Raw genomic sequence first — 21,094 nt, 5'->3', positions numbered from 1 at the left:
GGTCACTGGGCCAAACAGATAATTAGATAATAATTTAATAAGAGGAAGGAAGAACATAGCTATAAACTGTACAGATAAAAATGCAGTACAATAAACACAGCTGTATAAAAAAAAATATTACAGGGCATTACATTTGGAGTGACCTTCATAAATGAAACAACATCCTATGATGCTATACAATAATAATGCACTTCGGTATCTATAACACAGTTCAGGATAAGTAAAATGGTTTTTTTTTAGCATCTCCTAGAAAGATCTTCCTAGCAATGTCTCAAAAAAAAAATTAAAAAAAAAAAAAATATATATATATATATATATACTATAATTCTAGCTTATAATTCATGAGAGGATAGTTAAGATTTTTCCATTTGTGCTTATTTGTACCCTATCACAAAAATATCCAAAACTTTTATAACATGTCTCCTTTCATAAAAAGTGCTCACAATAACAGTGAAAATTTGATGAAAATACAAGTAAATTATCGATATTTTTAAATACCTGAATATTGTCCTGGTTGCTGGTCTCCAGAACTAGGAAGAGGGGATGTATGAGATCTTTCTGTAACAGACTGGCCTAATTTATTTGGTGATTCTGTAATTGATGTCTAAATAAATAAATAAATAAATAAATAAAGTTATCTTTCAGTGGTCATTCAAAAATATAAATTTAGTGAAATGGAATAAATATTCAAATGTATACTAACATATATACAATGAATGATTTTAATTTAATCCTCTAGTCTTTATCTTCAGTGTCTAAGGGGAAAATATTTTTTTCCTCCCTTACTGCATAAGGAAGGGAAAAAAAAAAAAAAAAAAAAAAAACCCGAACCAGAAAATTAAGAATTATAACCTCTTCCCAATTACATCATCAAGTTTGTGAGACCATTATAAAATGCTCATTCTAACTAGCTCCTACTGAAAAATAATATCCTACAGTTTCATATCTTGAAGCAACTGGCCTCTGGAAGAAAAGAAAAGGTTTCTCTGGAGTGTTTAATCACAATATATAGCAAGAAAACGTTTTGAAAGAGACTGCAATATTCCTCCAACACATGCAATTTTATGGCATGAAACCATAAATTTTTAAACAGGGCAATGGCCTTGTCACAAAGCTCAATATGATTACCTAGTTTGGGGAGAATGATGGAGTGGACTGCTCAGAGCAGTGATCTGCAAGGAGCAAAAGTTTATGATGTTGTAGACCAAATATCATCTTTTAAGGGGCACAAAAGGTGATATTGTTGTACAAGATGGTACTAATGACCTTAAGAGTAAGAAATCTGCAGATTTACTTAACAAGTACAGGTCAATGCTGAAAGGGTGCAAGAATATTTGCTGATGCTATCGAGGCAGTGTTAGGTGGGTCAGAAAACTGCTAGTTTGGGGGGGATTCACAGACTAAAAGATTAACGGTAGCTGCAGGCAGAATCGAAAGTGATTCTTGCACTGCTTCTATTGTAATGAGCAGCAGCAGCCTAGAGAGCAAGTTGCTGGGGATTCTAAGAGCTGCGGGGAGTCATCATGGAAAAAGTAAATACATCAGATGTGTTAGGGTAACTAAGAGTAAGAACAAGTGCATGTATACTTGCATGTACACTAATGCTCGAAGTATAGTAAATAAAATTGATGAATTTGAAGTGCTGATCAAGCCAAAGGCAGATATTGTTGGGATATCAGAAACATGGTGTCACACAGATATAAGCAGTGCAGAATTGGAATTTGGGGTGGACAGAAAGGACAGACAGTGCAGGAAGGGAGGAGGGGTTATGCTGTTAGTTAAGAAACACATAAAATCTAAGGAAGTGCATCCAGCTGACACGGGTGGACAGAATGTTGAGTCTGTTTGGAGTGACATGAACATTGGGAAAGGAAAAATGAGAGTAGGTGTGTGTTATAGTCCTAATGACTCTAATGAGTACAATGAACAGTTGTGCAGAGAAATAGAATGGGCCAGTATATCAGAATGTCTTGTAATGGGGCATTTTAACTCTCCAGATATTGACTGGAACTTGTGGGATGTCGCATGCTAGCAAGACTTTTGTAGATTTATTGGAGGATTGTTTTCTACAGCAACATGTTCAAGGGGCAACCAGAGGGAGTAATACCCTTTATCTGATTATCAGCAGTGAAGATGCATGCATTAGGAATCTGCATATAAAGGAACCACTAGGTGACAGTGATCACAGTGTACTGATGTGGGATTTACTTAAAGATGTAACTACCATCATCAGAAAAGTGTGAAGGGAAGGGTTTTTGTTTTCATAAAGGTGACTCAGTTTTTAAATTCTATAGAGTGGAATCAATTGATGATGTTACTAATGGTAAATTCTAAATGGAAAGCCTTCAGAGACTTAATCTTGGAGGTTACTACGCTTTTCATACCAACTAAGAAATACTGTTCAAGGTTCAGGCCTAACTGGATGTTGGATGAATTAGTGAGGCTCATGGCAGAGAAGAAAAATGTATGGGATGTATACATTTTAGGTGACACAGAAGCCTATACAACAGATATAAGCTAGTCTGTAATCAAGTCACAAGGGAGGTTAGGCAGGCGAAGGCAGATTACGAGAAATCTTTGGCAAAGGACACAAAGAAAAACAGCAAAGAGTTCTTTACTTATGTAAACTCTAGAAGGAAGGGGATGAATCAGATTGGTCCACTTAACACAGATGGTTCGACTATTGATGATTCTCCTCAAGTAGCTGATAAACTGAATGAGTATTCTGCATCTACATTCACACATGAGGAGTTATTCTGGGATTGAAATGCCAGAAGTTTATCAAACTCTAACAGGGAGCTAAGTGATTTTGTGATAACTGAGAGCAAAGTAGAAGAGAAATTGTTGAAGTTAAACATAAAAAAGGCATGGGGCAGATAGAATCAATTCAGTTATAATGAAGGAGGCAGCAAAGGAAGTAAGCAAACCCTTAGCCATAATTATGAGAGCATCCTTAGAGTCAGGGGAGGTTCCCATGGACTGGAGATGTGCAAATATATCCCCAATTCACAAAGGGGGTTCAAAGGGTGACACAAATAATTATAGACCTGTTAGTTTAACTTCTGTTCTGGGGAAAATAATGGAGTCACTGGTTAAAGATGGTGACACATGATCACCTAGACAAGACAGTAGCAATAGTTCAGACACAGCATGAGTTTGTTAAGGGGAAAGTCTTGTCCGACCAATTTGATTGGATACTACAATGTGGTCACAAAGGAACTGGATGCAAAAAATAATTTTGATATTATATACTTGGATTTCAGGAAAGATTTTGATACTTTTGATAGCACAGGGAAGAATGCTGTACAAATTGGAGCGGTATGGCATTAAGGGAAAGTTACTGCAATGGATAAAGGGATTGTTGAGTGGAAGATGGCAGAGAGTGGTAATAAATGGACAGTGCTCTATGTGGACTAATGTTATTAGCGGAGTCCCCCAGGGTTCGGTGCTGGGCTCATTGTTGTTTTCTGTATTTATCAATGATATTGATGAAGGTATATCAGGCTTAATTTCCAAGTTTGCAGATGATACAAAGGTTGGCAGTATTGTTAATGAAACTAAAGACAGTATGCTACTGCAACAGGATTGAGAAAAGTTAGGAAGGTGGGCTGAGAAGTGGCAACTGAAGTTTAATATTGACAAATGCAATGCATATGGGTAGCAGTAACCCAATAGAAATGTACCAACTGTATGGTACTACACTCAGGGAGACGGAGAATGAAAAAAGACCTGGGGATAATTGTACAGTTGGATGTGAAGTTCTCTGAGCAGTGCAGACGGGCTGCCAGAGCAGGTCATGTAGTTTTGCCAATGATATATAGGAATTTTTGCTAGCAGAGACAAGGAGGTAATTATTCCTTTGGTGATATGGTCAGGCCACACCTTGAGTACTGCATACAGGTCTGGAGGGCTCACTTTAGGAAAGATGTAGAGCAGCTGAAACAAGTACAGAGAAGGGCAACGAGATTGGTGAGAGGAACAAAGGGGTTTGCTTATGAAGAAATGCTTAAGTTCTGCAAGTTGTAGCATTTGGAGACTAGCCACCTGTGAGATGAGCTGATAGAGGTGCATAAGGCCTTGAATGGTTTGAGCAGGCTCAATGGTGACAGGATACTTCCGCTTGCTCAGACTAAGAACCTGAGGAGGCATAGATTCAAATTGAGGAAAGACAGTTGTAGAATAGATGTGCGGAAGTTTGCCTTTAGCCAGCTGGTAGTTGATTGCTGGAACAGACTTCCATCTGTTGTTGTGGAAGTTGATAACTTAAATAAATTTAAGGCTGAACTAGACAAACATTTGGAGTTACCGTATGGGTGAAATGGGAAGTGTTTTTTTTTTTTGGCTGATGCTGTATAAGCTTGTTTTCTTGCATCATATGCCTCAACTAATGGTAATGCAACTAACATCATCAAGTTTGTGAGACAATTATAAAATGCTTATTCTAACTGAGCTCCTACTAAAAAATAATGCCCTACAGTGTCATATCTTGAAGCAACTGGCCTCTGGAGGAAAAGTCAAGGTTTTCTGGAGTGTTTAATCACAATATACAACAAGAAAATATTTTGAAAGAGACTGCAATATTCTTCCAATACATGCAATTTTATGGCATGGGACCATAAATTTTTAAACATTTTTGTGACAAGGGCAATGGCCTTGTCACAAAGCTCAATATGATTGCCTAGTTTGGAGAGAATGATAGAGTGGACTGCTCAGAGCAGTGATCTAAGCCGAACAGAACCACCATGTGATGAAATGGCAAAACGTGTAAAGGCTCATTGATGGAGACCATAATTGCAAATTAAATTTTCTCTGTGGAGGAATACATAAATATCTCTGTCAATGCATCAAATTCATAAAAAATGTAATATAAAGACTGAATTATATTAAGCCAAAGGAAACTCTACATCATATGAAAATCTGTTCTGTAAACCATCATCTTTACCTCTACCACATATTCCTGAGCATAATTTGACCTTTGAAGCTTCAAAACATCATCCAAAATTTTAAAGTTGACCTATATGCCATGTATAAAATCCTAAGCTTAAATAAAAGGCTTAGTAATAATATTAATATTAATAAATTAGTGTTAAAAATATGTAAATTAATACAAAATAGTTAATATATTTACAAATTATTACAGGAATATTTTTATAAAAATATACTTTGTTACTCACTGCTTAAACCGTAAGAATTTGTTCATCTTATTCATTAGATGAAAATATTTCATGGAATTCAGATGTGTTTTTGAGTTTATTTTTTGAATTCCTTAAATTTTTACTTCCAACCATTTTTTTTTTTTTTTTCCTTGAAAATAAAACTTCGAAGATGGTCAACTTCTTACAGCAAATGCATTTATATTGAAACATTGTTTCAATATAAATGCATTTGTTTTCTTTAATGCATTTCAATATAAATGCATTAAAGAAAACTGCTGAACAGGCAAACAAGGAATGATTCATCCAAAATCAATGCTCCCCGAGAACACATATAGCATCAAGAAGAGCAATGTCATGTTGTCACCTATGCCTGTAGGTTTTGGTTTCATGATCTCTACATAATGAATTTCTATATATATATGCTTACTGATTTCTTCACAGTTTACCGTGCTGCAATAAAATGATAATGTAAACTTTTAAACAAAAGAGCAGATTTTACTATAATACACCACCACACAAGATGCAAAAGATGACTAAAAAGGGAAGGTTGACCTATAACAGCAAATATATGATTAAGCATGAATTTAAGGAAGGGGGAGAAGGTCAATTTATTATGCAAATGTGACATACACTGGAATATATGATAATTTCCAAATAACTTTGGTAATACTGTGTGTGTGTAGACACATAAGGTTATTTAAAATGTAATGTGGAAACAGAAAAATGTGAGACCTGATTTTGATAACAGAACCCTGTATGCAAATGCTAGAATTGCACAAATAAGATAAGTATAGCATACAAAGGACATGTTTGCGTGCGTATGTGTGTGTGTGTGTGTGCTCGTGTGTCAACATGTGAGGCACACAAGTATTTCCCCCCCCCCCCATCATTCTAGTATGTTTTAATTCAATTTCTGACGACAGAAATTGGGGACAGAGGTTAGGGATTATTTGACATATTTATCATAGTACACCATATATACCCCGTGACCACTGTATTAGGCACACCTGCCAGATAACACGTTATGTTTGTAATTCTCAGAACAGCCTGGATTCTTTATGGCATGGATTCAATGAGTTGTCAAGAGAATGCCACAGGGATGCTGGTCCGTGTTCACTCAACTACTTACCAAAGTTGTTGCAAATTGAATGATTACAGGTCTCTACTCCAAAGAGGTTATTCCATCTCACCCCACAGGGTGAGATCTGGTGACTGGGTACACCAATGCAGTACTTTCATATCCCTGGATTCAATTCCACCCAAGTCTTGTGACTTGGCTCATTATTCTTTTGGAAAAACAGATTTACAGATGAACAACACTGCAACCATGAAGGGATAAACCAAGACCTAATCAAAAAAAAAACATGTGGCATCTAAATGCTGCTCCACTAATATCAAGGGCTCAAGGTGCACCACAAAAAAACATTTCCCACATCATTACACCAACAACCACCATCCTACACTGTAGAAACCTGGCAGGGAAATTTACAGACTCATGCTGTTTGCCCATCAGTGTGAAAAAACAGACAGGATTCATCAAATCATGCATTTTTCCCATTCTCCAGTGTTAGTGTTCCTGAGCCAACTATTACCATACCATCTTGTTTTTTGCCGTAGGAGTGGAAGCAGGTTCAGTCATTGCCTGCAATATCATGCATTCTAAAATGCTTTTTCAGTAGACTGCTGTACTGGGTTATTATCTGACTGATTAGCCTGTCACAATGAGAAGCTGTTTCTGTTCACAGGATCTCTTGGCTAGATGTTATTTGTTTATTGAACCAATCTTGATACCCCCAAGATTGGGCCAATAACCAAATTCACATACACAATCATATGTGAAAACTCCAGCAGGAATGTAGTTCCAGAGATACTCATACCAGTACGTCTTGTGTTGAATACTATTCCATGTTCAAAGTCACTTAAAATTTTGTTTCAACCATTCCCACACTAAACTGCATGCACAGACCATGGTGCAAACATGTGATGCTGTTACTTAAGGAGTGCTCCATTTTATGAAAAGGGAAGGTGTATATATATATATAAAACTCATAAAGTGGCTATAGTATACCAAGTCAGTGCAAGTGTTCCTGCACTGACTTAAAAGGCATTGTTTGTATGCAGGATTAAGATAAATGGAGAAAGGAGAATTTCACCAGAGTAGACTTTCAAAATAACGGCACCTTTGGAATTCAAGGTGCTATTATTTCGATTTTCCATTATCAAAAAGTAGAAAGTTTTAATTTTTAAAAAACTTCAAAATTCCACAAACTCACAGCACAGAGCTATCCTCTAGCAGAAAATACACAGTCCCAAACACATACACATTCAGCAACCTCACTGCTCAAAGCATTAAGCAAGTACATATTGTAATCTTTCAACAACAAAAAAAAAGACTATAGACTTGTAGTAAATAAAAATATTATAGTTATTATCATACCTTTTTTCTTCTCCTACTAAGTTTATCACCTGAAATTCCCATTGCACTCAGAATTTCAGCCATTTGTTTAGGATTAATACCACAGTTGTTGGCAACATTCTTTTGGCAGCGCTTGTGAACATTCATACCACATGCTGAAATATTCAAACTATTCGTTAGACACCTTTATGAGTATAGCATTGTGGCATTACAACTCTAAATTCTAAGAACCAAAATAAGACTTATCATTGCATCATTTTACAAATAAAAATTAATAGCACTCTTTGTCTCCATCACTTAATCCAGACATTCCTAACCAGTGTTCCTGTGAAATGAAAGAAATTAGAAACCAATGATGGCCTATCACAGTGAATAGAAAACTAGATATATTAATCTTTTACTCACTATAGTAGCAGTACTTTTCCTTTATACAAAAGGCATTCATGTGGGACAGTATCTAGATGAATTAAGTCAAATTATTCTCTATACAGAGGTATAATTTTTAATTACATGACCCTTGTTAAAAAGATGGGATGTTTTTACAAGGCTGAGATACATTTAAATAGATGGGAGTAAGAATATTTGCCGATGTTATCAAGGTAGTGTTAAGTAGACTGGAAAAAACTCTTAGTTTGGGAGAGGGGGGGCACGGACTAATAATTTAATGAAAATCATAAGAGCTGGAACTGATTCTATTTTGACATGCAGTAATCTGAAACCAGTAGGGTAGAGCATTTACAAGGCCTGCTGGAGGTCACATGGGCTATGTAAGAGTTACTAAAAACAGAGATGGGCACACATTTACTGCTTAGACATTAATGATAGAAGTATGGTAAATAAATTTCATGAACTTTAAGTATTGGTTAAATCATCAAATGCTGACATTATAGGTGTTAAATTGATATTGGGGAGGAGAATTTGAAATTATGATTATGGTGATTATAATCACCATCATCATAATTTATAATCACCTCAACTCATGGCAGAAAGGAAGTTGGGAGAAGTAGAGGTTTAATTTAAGTACAAAGACTCTAAAACAGTGTAACCAGTAGACAGGTTACCAGTGTAATACTGAATCAGTCTGGTGTGACATAAACACTAGGAAGGGAAAACAAAAGTGAGAATTGGAGTCTGCTATAGGCCAAATGACTGTGACGAGTATAATAAACAACTATACAGGCAAATAGAATGGGTGAGCAAACATGGGGGATTTGAACTTTCCAAATATCAATTGATTATTAAACTCTTTTCAGCAGACCCAACATATGTTAAAAACCCATGTCAAATGGGAAGCATTCACAGAGGTAATCACAGATACCACTCAGCATTTTATAACACTGAGAGATATTATTCAATATTCAAACCAAAATGGATGTCAGATGAACTTAGTGACATAAATAAAAATGTATGGGATGATGTCAGGGGGTACAGCATCCTATACCCCCCCTGATGGGGATAATTGGACTAACTTATCATTGCCCCTAACATCCTGAGTAATCTGATTACAAACTAGTGTGTAATCAAGTTCCTCAGGACATTAGGAAGGCTAAGGCAGGTTATAAGAAGTCTTTGGTTATGAAGGCAAAGAAAAGCAGCAAGGAATTTCTCCCGAAAAGGGATGGATCAACTTGGTCCATTGGGACATGAATGGTATAACTACTGATGTTCTTGTACAGATTAACAATAACAATAAACAATATACTTTTTGTATCTATATTCACATATCAAGTTTTTAGAGATGAGACTGGCAGAAGTCTATCTAATACTGACTTCGAGTTAAATAACTTTACAGTAACAGAGAGTGAGGTTGTACAGAAATTAATGAAGCTAAAAGTGAACAAAGAAAGCACCTGGAGCTGGTGGAATCTATCCAATTGTATTAAAAGATGCTGCAAAAGAGATAACTAAAGTTTTGGCTATAATAACACAACACTAGCCAACACGATTTTTACCTCCAAGAACTTAAATGTTGTTTTTAACTAATTTTCATGTGTAGATTTCGAAAATCACCATGACAGTTACACATCATATCACAGTTATTAAATATAGAGGGAGTTACGTTTTATAAAAATATGCCAATTTTTCGCATGATCTGGCCAGTAATGTATGACAAACTGATTTATTTTAACAGATATAAGCTAATTCTCTTAATTTTACCAATCGATTCTGGCCTTGGTTTTCTTTTGATAAACATAATCAAATTTCTACCTATGGTTCTTAGGTTCGAATTCCAATGCAACAATTTAAAATTTGAAGAGAGTACACTTAAGTGTTTTTGGTGAGGATTTTTGTAGGCTGTGCCAAGATTTTCCAAGTATTAATACTTGTAAATCTATTCTCCAAACATAAACAGACCCTCAAGAGTAGTAGGGTGTGGCCCGCAACCTTTGCGATAGCAGAAAAATAATTTCCAGCTCTATCTGTCGATTCGCAAATATTTTTCCTTTCAGTGTTTTCACACTGAGTAGAACTAATAAGCTGCAATGTCTGTGTACTGTTTAGTGATAAAAATTGAATTTGTATTGTTTCTATATTGCAGTGTTCAAAACTGAATTTACGTTTTCAGAAATTCATTTAGTGCTACAATGAATAAGCAGACAGATAGGAAGTGTATCAATTATCAATCATCTAGACAATTTTTGTTATGTTCGTGAATGGTTTACCCGAAAGACTCAAAGGAAAAATATCTATGACATTACAAAACTTTCGTATTCTTTTTATTTCGGAGGTAAAATTGGTGCTCAAGACAAACCTTGAGAACCTCACAAGTGTTGTATTACCTATACACCAAACCTTAGGAAATGGTTACATGGAAAACTCAAAGCGTTATCTTTTGCAGTCCCTATGGTTTGGCGAGAACCATCTAACTTCATTAATGATGGCTACTCCTGTATGACAAATATACCTTTTGCAATTCGGCCTGTTCCACATGGTGACAATTTGCCAGTACCAGTGCCACCCAAAACTTGGGATAACAGTAGTAGGGAAGATAAAAGTGATCAAGTTCAAGACGATGGATGGAACTATTCACAAGATATCAACTATCAGCCAGTAAGTTCAGGTAGTGAAGTACATTTAATCAAAGAAGATGAGTTGAATGATTTCATTCAAGACCTAAACTTGCCGAAAGAACAAGATGAACTGTAGGTTACAGCAGTGGAATATATGTGCAGCAGGAACAAAGATTTCAGTGTTTCGAAAAAGACAGAAAAGTTTTCAAAATTTTTTGCTACATAGGATAGTATGTGTTTTTGCAAAGACATTTTTGGACTTCTGAAAGAACTAGGCATCGTGCATATAAGTCAGATGAATGGTGCTTAATTACATGGAATGATAGTTCAGATGCCATGGCCTTCATTACCCTAACCGACGCTGCATGTTGCTTTAAACGAGTATTTAAAAGACACCTAGTAGAACCGACATACGAAGAATCACAATTACCTCATGGAATATTATAGTTGTTGTTGTTGTTATTTGGCTTAACGACACAAGGGCTACTGAGGCCAAATTGTGTCTGCTCATAGTTTATTTAGTTGAAATATACCGCTGCAGATGTTAAATTAAATACTCCTATATAGGCCAATACATTTTAAATAGATTACAAGTTCTTTTATGTTTGCTTCATTTCCCAGGATATGACTTAAATCATGTGAGAGGTTCAACCTAGAGACTGACTGAAAAGTGTTTGACTGTATGGTTGAATATAAGGGACAATCAAAGAGAAAAAGCCTAACAGTAAGTTGACTGTCACAGGATGAACACTGGGGTGGATCTTCTCCCAGTAGCAGGAACAGATGGGTATGATGAGTGTGTCCAATTCTGAGTCTTGCCAGTACCACTTCCTCTCGTCTGTTTTGTCGAAAGCTTGAGAGCCACAGCTTTGGTTCTTGCTTTATCTGGTAAAGTTTATTGTTGATGTTACGTTTCCAGATCTGTGACCAGTTGTTGTAACTTGCTTTGCAAATAACAGACTTATAATCAGTGTAAGGAACTTGAGGATGTTCTGGAACAGCTGGTTGAGGATGTTTAGCTGCGAGGACCGCACTTTCATTTCCCAGAATACCAGAATGGCCAGGATCCAGCAAAAACTGATTGATTGATTGATTGATTGGACACACTGCAGGAAAATAGCTGAGAATGAATGTGTTTCAAGGTGGGATGAGAAGATGAGAAATTCTTCCTTATGGCAGAAACAGCACTGAGCGAGTCAGTGTAAATTATGGCAGGTGAGATGGAAAGTTCAATAATTTTACTAAGTGCTAATTTGATGGCATATAATTCAGCTGTGAAGACGCTGCAGACTAATGGTAGTGAGGCAGTAACCATTAGAGAAGGAAAAACTGCAGCAGCAGCACCAACCATACTGGCTGTTTTGGATTCATCAAAACTTTACAGGCATGGGAGTTCAGAGTAGTGTGAGCTAAGTGCAACTGCCTGATATTAAAGGAAGGTACAGTATTCTTTCCCCACTCCAGAAAATGTGTATCATGGGAGGAAGAAACGTATGTCCAAGGTAGAACAGGTGCAGTTGTGTCCTGAAAAATATCGCTTAAATTGATATTCCAACTCTGAGAAAGCTCTTTAATCCTGAGTGAAGCAGGTCTGTTTTCATTTGGCTTGCTGTCATATAACAAATCCCACCGAGTATTATAAAGATACTCCCAACTGGGGTGAGATGGAAGGCTCTGGATCTTAGCAGCGAAGTGGAGCAGTAATGATTTCCTACGAAGATGTAATGGAAGATCATGTGCTTCGATATAAAGACTCTGGATTGGAGAAGTCCTAAAAGTGTCCAATGCAGTCCCGAGAGCACCGTGCTGGACAATATTTAGACGTAGTGTTCCTGGCAGAGTCATAGACCAGACAACAATAATCTAGCTGCGAACGGATTAAAGTTCTATAAAGATGCAGTAGAGTATATCGATCAGCGCCCCATGACATAGCCGAGACTGATCGCAGTATATTCAGATGCTTTAGACATGTATTTCTTAAATGTGAGATGTGAGCTTGGAAGTTCAGCTTGCTATCTAATATCACTCCAAGGAATTTAACCGTACTTACAAGCGGGATTGGAATATTGTTTATTTGTAGTTCCGGATCGGGATGGAGAGCTTGTTTCTTGCAAAAGTGGGTGAGATTGCATTTCTTTTCTGATAATCTGTAACCATTCTGTGACATCCACGATTGTATTTTGGTAATGGCAAGTTGGAGTGGCCATTCGACAGTGTTCGTACTTTGAGACTGACAAGAAATTGTAACGTCATTTGTGTACATGTAAGTCTCAACGGTTTTTGGGATATCTCGTGTTATGCTGCTAACTCGGATTGAAAATAATGTTGGACTAAGTATCGATCCCTGCGGGACTCCTTCTTCCTGAATGTGAGATGCAGAGAGTACATTTTTTATATCGAACCTGAAAAGAACGCAATTGCAGAAAATGTTTAATTATTTTCGGCAAATGGCCTCTAGGCCCCAAGTGGTAAAGGTCCATAATAATCCCATGACGCCATGTAGTGTCAAATGCCTTTTCAAGATCTAGGTTGACCATGACTAGATGCTGTTTCATGACAAAGGCATTGCAGATATGAGATTCAGCTTTGATAAGCACGTCTAGCGTTGATCCGAAATCCATACTGATGGTCTGGAAGGAGATTCTCTAACTCCAGGATGTAAGTGAGTCTTGTATGAATCATCCTTTCAAAAATTTTCCCTACGCAGCTCGTAAGAGATATTGGCCTATAATTTTGAACTAGGGTAGGATCTTTGCCTAGTTTTGGTATGACGATAATGAACGAATGGCGCCAGGAAGAAGGATAGACATTTTCAGAGAAGATCCGATTGTAGAAGATCAACAGGGTACACAAGTCCTCTTCACGTAAATGCTTTAGCATAAAGTAAATGAACACCATCTGGCCCTGAAGCACTGTTTTGAGATCTATTTAATGATTCTTTCAGTTCTATTAATGTAAAGGGTTGGCTGTACAGAAAAGAGCGGCGCGTTGAGAAGTTAATTTTATACCGTTCTGCACAATTTTTAATGCTCTGAAAGGAGGATGCATAGGAAGCCGAAGCAGAGATGGTGGCAAAAGATTCTGCTAACACATTGGCAACTTCTTCGGGCGTAGAGATGTCTTTTCCTTTCCAGATGTTGTTGTTTGTTAGTTATTTGATTTTTAGGAGCATTAGCAACTAAGGCCATATTGCTCCGGGATAGTCATTCCCTGACCTTTCCGCATCCTTCGTATTTGGTGGTGACGGGCTCGAACCCCGGTCTAATCAAGAAGCGTGTGCTACGCACTGCTGCTCCTTCCCACCTGGCTACGGAGGTGCCTCCTTTCCAGTGAATTATAGGAGAGGGCATCCGAACAAATTTGCCATTTAGCGCCTATATCCTTCTCCAGATGATCCATGTGTCAGTGTCTTTTGTGATGGTTGATGCAAAAGCAATCCACGAATCGCATTTTGCTTTGCTTCTAATTTGTCTTGCTTTTGCTTTAAGCCTTTTATAAGCAATTAAGTTAGTGGTAGTAGGACACTTCTGAAATTCATTCCATGCATGGTTTTTATCTTGTTTGGCAATAACACTCTGCATTCCACCAGTGATTTCAGTGAGCACGAAATGTCTTGGATTCTGGAACAAAAGCATTTTCCGCAGTCAGAATCTGATTGGTGATATAAGTAGTTACATCATCGATATGCTTCTGTTGGACATAAATTCTGTCTAAGAGGGTTTGGGCAGAATAAACATCCCAGTTCGCCTTATTAAACTTCCAATTGGATTGTTGGTTAGGATTTTAAGTTACCGCTGTTTCTATTGAGCAAATAATTGGAAAGTGGTCACTGTTAAAGGAATCAGATAATACCGAATGTCAGGATTGTAAAGATGGATGGAGAGCAAATTGACAAGTCAAATGCAGAAGTAGATCCTGTAGGTAGGTGGATGTAAGTAGGAGATCCAGTGTTTAGTAAATTAAGATCGCTATTATTCATAAATTCTTCAATTAATTTGCCTCTTCTGTCCATTGTAGCAGACCCCCACAATGGATGGTGTCCATTAAAGTCACCGAAAAGACAAATTGGAGTTAGGTAATGAGACTTTCAAGTTCTGAATGGGGAAGAGGAAGAGATGGTGGAATATAAACGGTAACAAGCGTAACTGATGTACCAACTGCAATACGAGTAGCCACAGCTTCTAGATTTGTTATTAAAGGGATCGGCTTGGATGGCACATGTTAGAATTAACCAGAAAGGCTACTCCTCCACGTGCAGGAGACTGCGTTTCTACCTCGTCTATACATCATATAATTGGAGAATTTTGGCGAAACTTGGGGTGACAGGAATGTTTCCTGTAGGCATACAGCTATGGGGTTGAATTGAGCTATTAAATCTCTTAGGTCATCAGAATGGCTGCTTAGTCCTCTGCAATTCCACTGTATGATGTTATGCATTATTTAGGTTTATTTGAGGATGATTCATCTGGCTGTTTTTTGGATGCAGGGCATTTTTTCCGGTCTTTTTTTTTTGGGAATGTGGGGCGACCAGTATCCATAGTGTCACTGGCATGCAATTCTAGGATGGGTTCCTCATAATCTGGACATGTGTACATCCACTTCCATACTGTTTGTTTGAGGTTCAGCTTTCTTTAGTGGTTTTCATTCTTTCAGTGTCCTGTGAAACTTTGAGTATCAACGGGGATACTAATTGGGATGTTTGGATATGTTACTTCAGGATATGTTACTTTATGTTCTATTTTGTATCTCTGAATTTTTTTTTCCAGCTTTCCACATATCGCATGATTTAGAAAACACAGGATGACTTCCTTTGCAGTTGGGACACACGAGGGTTTGAGGCTGAGCAATCTGCTTGTGTATGGTCCTTAGAGCCACATATAGGACAGAGGGCATCACCTCTGCATGCCTGCTGAGAAAGGCCATATTTCTGGCATTTAAAACAGTGAAGAGAATTCGGGATGTACAGCCAAAGCCGGCAGTTTAAATAGCCAGCTTTAACAGTGGATGGCAAATCAGGAGTGCTGAAGGTTAAAATGATGGATCGAGCTGGCATGAGATTTCCATCTTTTTTAATCATTATGCACTTCGCACTGATTACCTTCTGATTACTAAGTTCGTGGACTAACTCCTTCTCAGACACTGAAAGCAGGTCCCACTCTCTGATGATACCTTTCAATGAATTTAAAGTATTGTGGGGAGTAACAGATACTGGCAACCCAACAAATGTTTTTGTATTTAATAGCCACTCAGAATGTTTGGTGGTAGCTGTTTCAACCAGGAGGTCTCCTGATTGTAGTCTCTTCACCATTTTTGGTGATCCTGTAATCGATTTCAAATATTTTTGGATCATAAATGGTGATAGCTTGCCCACAGGCTGAGTAGACAGAGAGTGTATCACCAGAAAGTTAGGGAGGTTTTGAAACTCTACTTCTCTTCTAAGTCTTTTAGGTTGGTTTGAGTCACTATCATTGGACCTTATTCTGACCTTGAGCTTGATGGCTTTAAAGGAGGGAAATTATTTAAGTCCATCTTTGCTCCTTTTAGCCCCGGGAGAGTAACTTTCTTCTCCCAGGTTACTGGCCCCACCATGTGGAGGCAGGAGCTGTGCCACCAGTGACCAAGCAGTTGAGGAAGTTAGTTGGGTTAGTATGAATTAAATAAATATATATGTATAAGGAAAGAAAGGCGAATTTCCTTTCTGGATTCTTACTTGAAAGCTTTTAAGTAAAGAATCACTTGAGTAAAGCTTTGAGTAAAATAAATATAACTTATTCACTGAATAAGAGCACTCTCTATATATGGCACAAAAAATCGCTAGGTCACTATCGCTTCGCACTCGGAATATTATAGATTATATTGTGTAATTCCATAACTGAAGAGGAAAGTGCGGAGCGCCTTTTTCAGCATGGAATGCAGTTTTTGAGTGGGCTTTGCTTTACTTTGAAATCAGCGAATATTGAGCTTTTTGTAACATTGGTTTACACATGGAATCATAATAAAATGTTTTTTCGTTCCTTGTTGTTGTTCCCATTATTAACCAACCTTTCATTAACCTGTATTCTAATTTTGTTTATGGTACTTAACGAATATCCCCTATTTAGAAACCCAGGCTCCTCAATTTCATGGTCTAATGCCGACCGTATTGTCGTATATTTAAATGTGTTTGTGAATTGATTTAAAATAATAGAACGTTTAAGCGAAGGGATGATAACTTGAATAATGTAATAGCATACCTGTATTTGTTGGCTTATGATACATTTTAAACTTTAATTTATTACTCTCTCTTGTTAATATGAAGTTAAAAAGTTTGTCTTCTCTTGTTCATCCTTCTTCTCTAATGTAAAACTTAGCCTTGTGTGCACGTTATTAAACGTTTCTAAAATATTATCCATTGTCTATTCATCTGTAATAATAAGTATGTCATCTAAATATTTCCTGTAACAAGTGACATTTGGTAAAAACGGAGTTAGATGTATTTGTTTTATTCTATTTAAGTATATTTTGGCACATTTTTTACAAATAGTTAAACTAGCATTAGAATCTCGGATTTACATAAAGAAAAATGATTTGACAGATAGATACAAAGACTACATGATAGGGTAAGGAGATATTTACATGTTAATGACTGAACAGAGCTAAAATCATTTGTAGAATTAAGAAAGGAAGTGGTATCTATTGAGATAAAAACTAGACATGCAAACAAGTTACAAGCACTATTAAGATTAAAACATTGTTATGGGGAATCCAGAAACCTTATGCCAAGTCACACTACAGCCGTAGCGACCTCATCTCTTATTAACAGTGGATTTCGATTACGTTAAGAGGAGACGATGGATGGAACTATCCACCTACCTTCAACTTGAGGTTGTCACAGACATTCTCTCAGATATGCCAGACAAGCTGTACTTGTTACCTGGGAGTCTAAAACGCTGATGGAACTGATATTCGGGTGACACTCAAGTCAAGTGGACCCAATTTCGGTGAAGTCCGGACGATCTGTGACAGCCAAATCCTCTGCTTGCACCTTCACGACGGTGGGACTGTTAGTAATCCTGGGTATAGCCTCCATGCACAAATACATGGTGGGTGACCACCCATGTGTGAACCAACGTAAGCAGGGGTCGAGGTGTGGCGCCCACACCACATGGAGAAACGCCACCCCTCTACGTTACCAGGCAGTACTAGGTGGTAGATGACTCACATCAACCGGTGAAATACCACCACTTTGCTTCTTGGAGGCTTGAAGTGGTGGAACCCATGTTTAGTCTCTAGAGCTAAGTTCCGGTCAACCCTTCCCTATCTCTTCCATCATGCAGTATGATTAATGACTTTTGAGGTTATGATGAACGTCGTGGCGGGATCCAATATTCCTTACATTTCGAGGGTACAGCTCTAAAACGGTGTTCGCAGGCCGGCCGCTAGTTAGTACACTGCACTGAACCTATTGGTAACTCTCTAGGAGACTTCCGGATCAGCTAGTGTATAATCTTGCCAGATAGTGACTGGAGGGAGTCCGAGTAGTGTATATGCGGGGAGCATTGCCGAGGCCACGTTATGTCAAGGATCTGGGTATATTCTTACCATGTGTACGCCATATCCAAAAATTTCATTACTTCATACAGCATGTCCCACCCACTTTTTCTTACTATTGAATACACCATGAATTGTCAAACTAATAGAGCAAGCTTATCTGCGGAAAGATCTAAACCTCCCAAGGACTTCCTAATTCATTTCACAAATATACGCGGTCTCAATTCTAATCTCAATGATGTCCATTTCCACTTGCAGTCTGCCAAACCTCATGTACTTTTTCTGACAGAATCTCAGTTATCGGTTGATTCAACTACTGCTCATCTCAGATGCCCAAATTATTCGCTGTATGAATCTTTTCGCCTCAAAGGTGGTACTTGTGCATATGTCCGTTCTGATATTCCCTGTCAGAGACTTGGCAATTTGGAATCTCCTCTCTTTGATCTTCTCTGGCTTAAAATCTCTCTACCTCATTGTGTCAAATTCATCTGTTGTCTCTACCGTTCTCCCAAATCCACTAATCACTTGGAGCTCTTTGACTTCCTCTCTTTGCAACTTGACTTTCTCCAGTCCAACTTTCCTAACAGTGAAATAATTTTCCTTGGTGATTTTAATGTTCACAACTCCAGCTGGCTTCCGTTTTCTAGTCACACCGACCCAGCAGGTCGAGATGCTGAGGCTTTTGCAATTACTAATGACCTAGCACAGATTGTTCATTTACCTACGAGAATACCGGACAATCCTAATCATACAACCAATACACTTGATCTTTTTCTCACAAACAACCCTTCTAAGTACACGGTCGAAGTGAGAGGTCCTTTAGGCACTTCAGATCACAACTTGGTGATTGCCTCTTCTCCAATGGAACCTTTATCTCATGGCTATTCCCAACCTCGTGTTGTTTGGCATTACAAGAATGCAAAATGGGATGACCTGCGAGACCTTTTCTTCTTTTCCTTGGTCGGATTACTGTTTCAAAACTTCTGATGTCAACGTTTGCTCAGATCGTGTCAGTGAAATTATTCTTGCAGGAATGGAATCCTTTATCCCACACTCCACTTTAAAATCTCGTCCTTTATCTAAACCTTGGTTTTCCAATAAATGTGCTAAGGCTGTTCAAGAGAAGAATGTTGCATATCGTAATTGGCTTGTTTCTAATTCTTCAGTTTCATTTTCTGCCTACACCAAAGCTCGCAACAATTGTAAAGCAGTTATTAATCAGTCCAAACTAGAGTTTGAACAGGCTAAGAGTAGAAAACTTGCTTCTTGCCGTAATGGTAGCTGAGCATTCTGGTCTCTTGCCAAAGCTATTGGCCGCAACTTTTGCCCATCTCTGCTTCCACCTCTGTCCAAACCAGATGGTTCTGTTGTCACTTCAGCCAAGGATAAAGCTGACCTGCTAGCATCCCATTTTTCTTCCAGCTCATGTATTAATGATCTTGGTAAAACACCTCCCACCATTCCCAACACGCTCCATTCAATGCCTCCTGTGGTCTTTCGTCAAAAGGATATCAGAAGGATTCTGATGAATCTTGATGCTAAGAAAGCTCCAGGTCCTGATGGTATTTCTTCTCTTGTTCTCAAAACCTGTGCTCCTGAACTTACTCCTATTCTTTGCCGCCTTTTTTCACTTTCTTATTTCAAAAGTGTTTTTCCTTCTGCTTGGAAATTTGCTCATATCCAGCCAGTTCCTAAAAAGGGTGACAAATCCCTCCCATCCAATTATCGTCCCATTGCAATTACTTCTACTCTTTCTAAAGTAATGGAGAAATCAATTAACCGCCAACTCTTAAACTACCTAGAAACCTTCCGTCTGATCAACGATCGCCAGTATGGATTCCGTCAGTGTCGATCCACTGGTGATATTCTGGCTTATGTTACCCATTTATGGACTAATTCAATGGAAAGGTTCGGTGAAACACAAGTAGTTGCTCTTGACATCTCAAAGGCTTTTGATCGTGTCTGGCATAAAGGTCTTCTAAACAAGCTTCCATCTTATGGTTTTCCAACTGTTTTTAGTAATTGGTTATCCAGTTTTCTCTCTGATCGCTCACTGAGGGTTATGGTAGATGGCTCTCTGTCTTCTAACTTCTCCACTAATGCCGGTGTCCCCCAAGGTTCAGTTGGGGGAAACCCACTCTTTTCCTCTTGTATATTAATGACCTTCTTCCATCGACTGGAAATCCTATCGATAGTTTTGCCGATGATAGCACATTGCATTCAACTTTCCATTTTGAGAAAACTTGTCCTGCTCAATCAGCTTCAACTTCTCAAAAATCTGCTACTAATTCCTTAAATGCCGATCTTCAGGTAATTCTCCAGTGGGGCAAAGACAACTTAGTTGATTTCAACCCTTCTAAAACTCAGTCTTGTCTTATATCTCACAAAAAGGATTCTTCTGCTCCTATGCTTATCTTTGGTGACACTCCGATTTCTAGGCAAAATGATATATCTCTTTTGGGGATTACCCTGACTTCTAATCTCTCTTGGCACAAGCACATTACAAATATTGCTTCCTCTGCATCTAAAAAACTTGGTTTTCTCTTTCGCTCTCGCCGTTATTTTTCTTCCAAACAGCTGCTCACTCTGTATAAATCGCAAATCCGCCCTGCCATGGAATATTGTTCCCACATCTGGGGTGGTGCCCCCAAAACCTCTCTCAGGCTTCTTGATTCCATTCAGAAGAGGGCAGTTAGGTTAATTAATGATTCATCTCTAAGAGAGTCTCTCCACTAGCTTTCTCATAGACGTACTGTTTCTGCTGCATGCCTCTTCTACAGATACTTCCATGGGCACTGTTCTCCTGAATTGGCTTCTATAATTCCCGCTCTCTCTCTTTCAAAACAGTCCGAACACGTGCCGCCACCAGCCATTTATTGTCCAACTTCAAACTCACAGAACCAACTTTTCATCTTCCTCATTTATTCATTCAACTGCCGTTTTCTGGAACAACCTTCCTTCATACGTATTTCCTGAAAATT

General features: G+C 38.1%; 1 protein-coding gene across 2 annotated transcripts in view; it reads right to left on the bottom strand.

Annotated features, from left to right (window-relative positions):
* Pkc98E (Protein kinase C) overlaps nt 1-21,094 on the bottom strand; it is a 238,221-nt gene that overhangs the window by 91,056 nt on the left and 126,071 nt on the right. For both annotated transcript variants that reach the window (XM_090375862.1, XM_090375861.1), the window contains exons 7-8: nt 7,594-7,727; nt 499-604 (exon numbers count right to left, since the gene is read on the bottom strand). In XM_090375862.1, the coding sequence (XP_090231988.1) occupies nt 499-604; nt 7,594-7,727 (240 nt within the window). The remainder of the gene's footprint in view (nt 1-498; nt 605-7,593; nt 7,728-21,094) is intronic.

This window comes from Mastigoproctus giganteus, chromosome 6 (assembly GCF_048544385.1).
Source record: "Mastigoproctus giganteus isolate SK-2022 chromosome 6, ASM4854438v1, whole genome shotgun sequence".
NCBI lineage: Eukaryota > Metazoa > Arthropoda > Arachnida > Uropygi > Thelyphonidae > Mastigoproctus > Mastigoproctus giganteus.
Note: the sequence above shows the minus strand (reverse complement) of the source record. Positions and strands in the feature narration are given on the sequence as shown.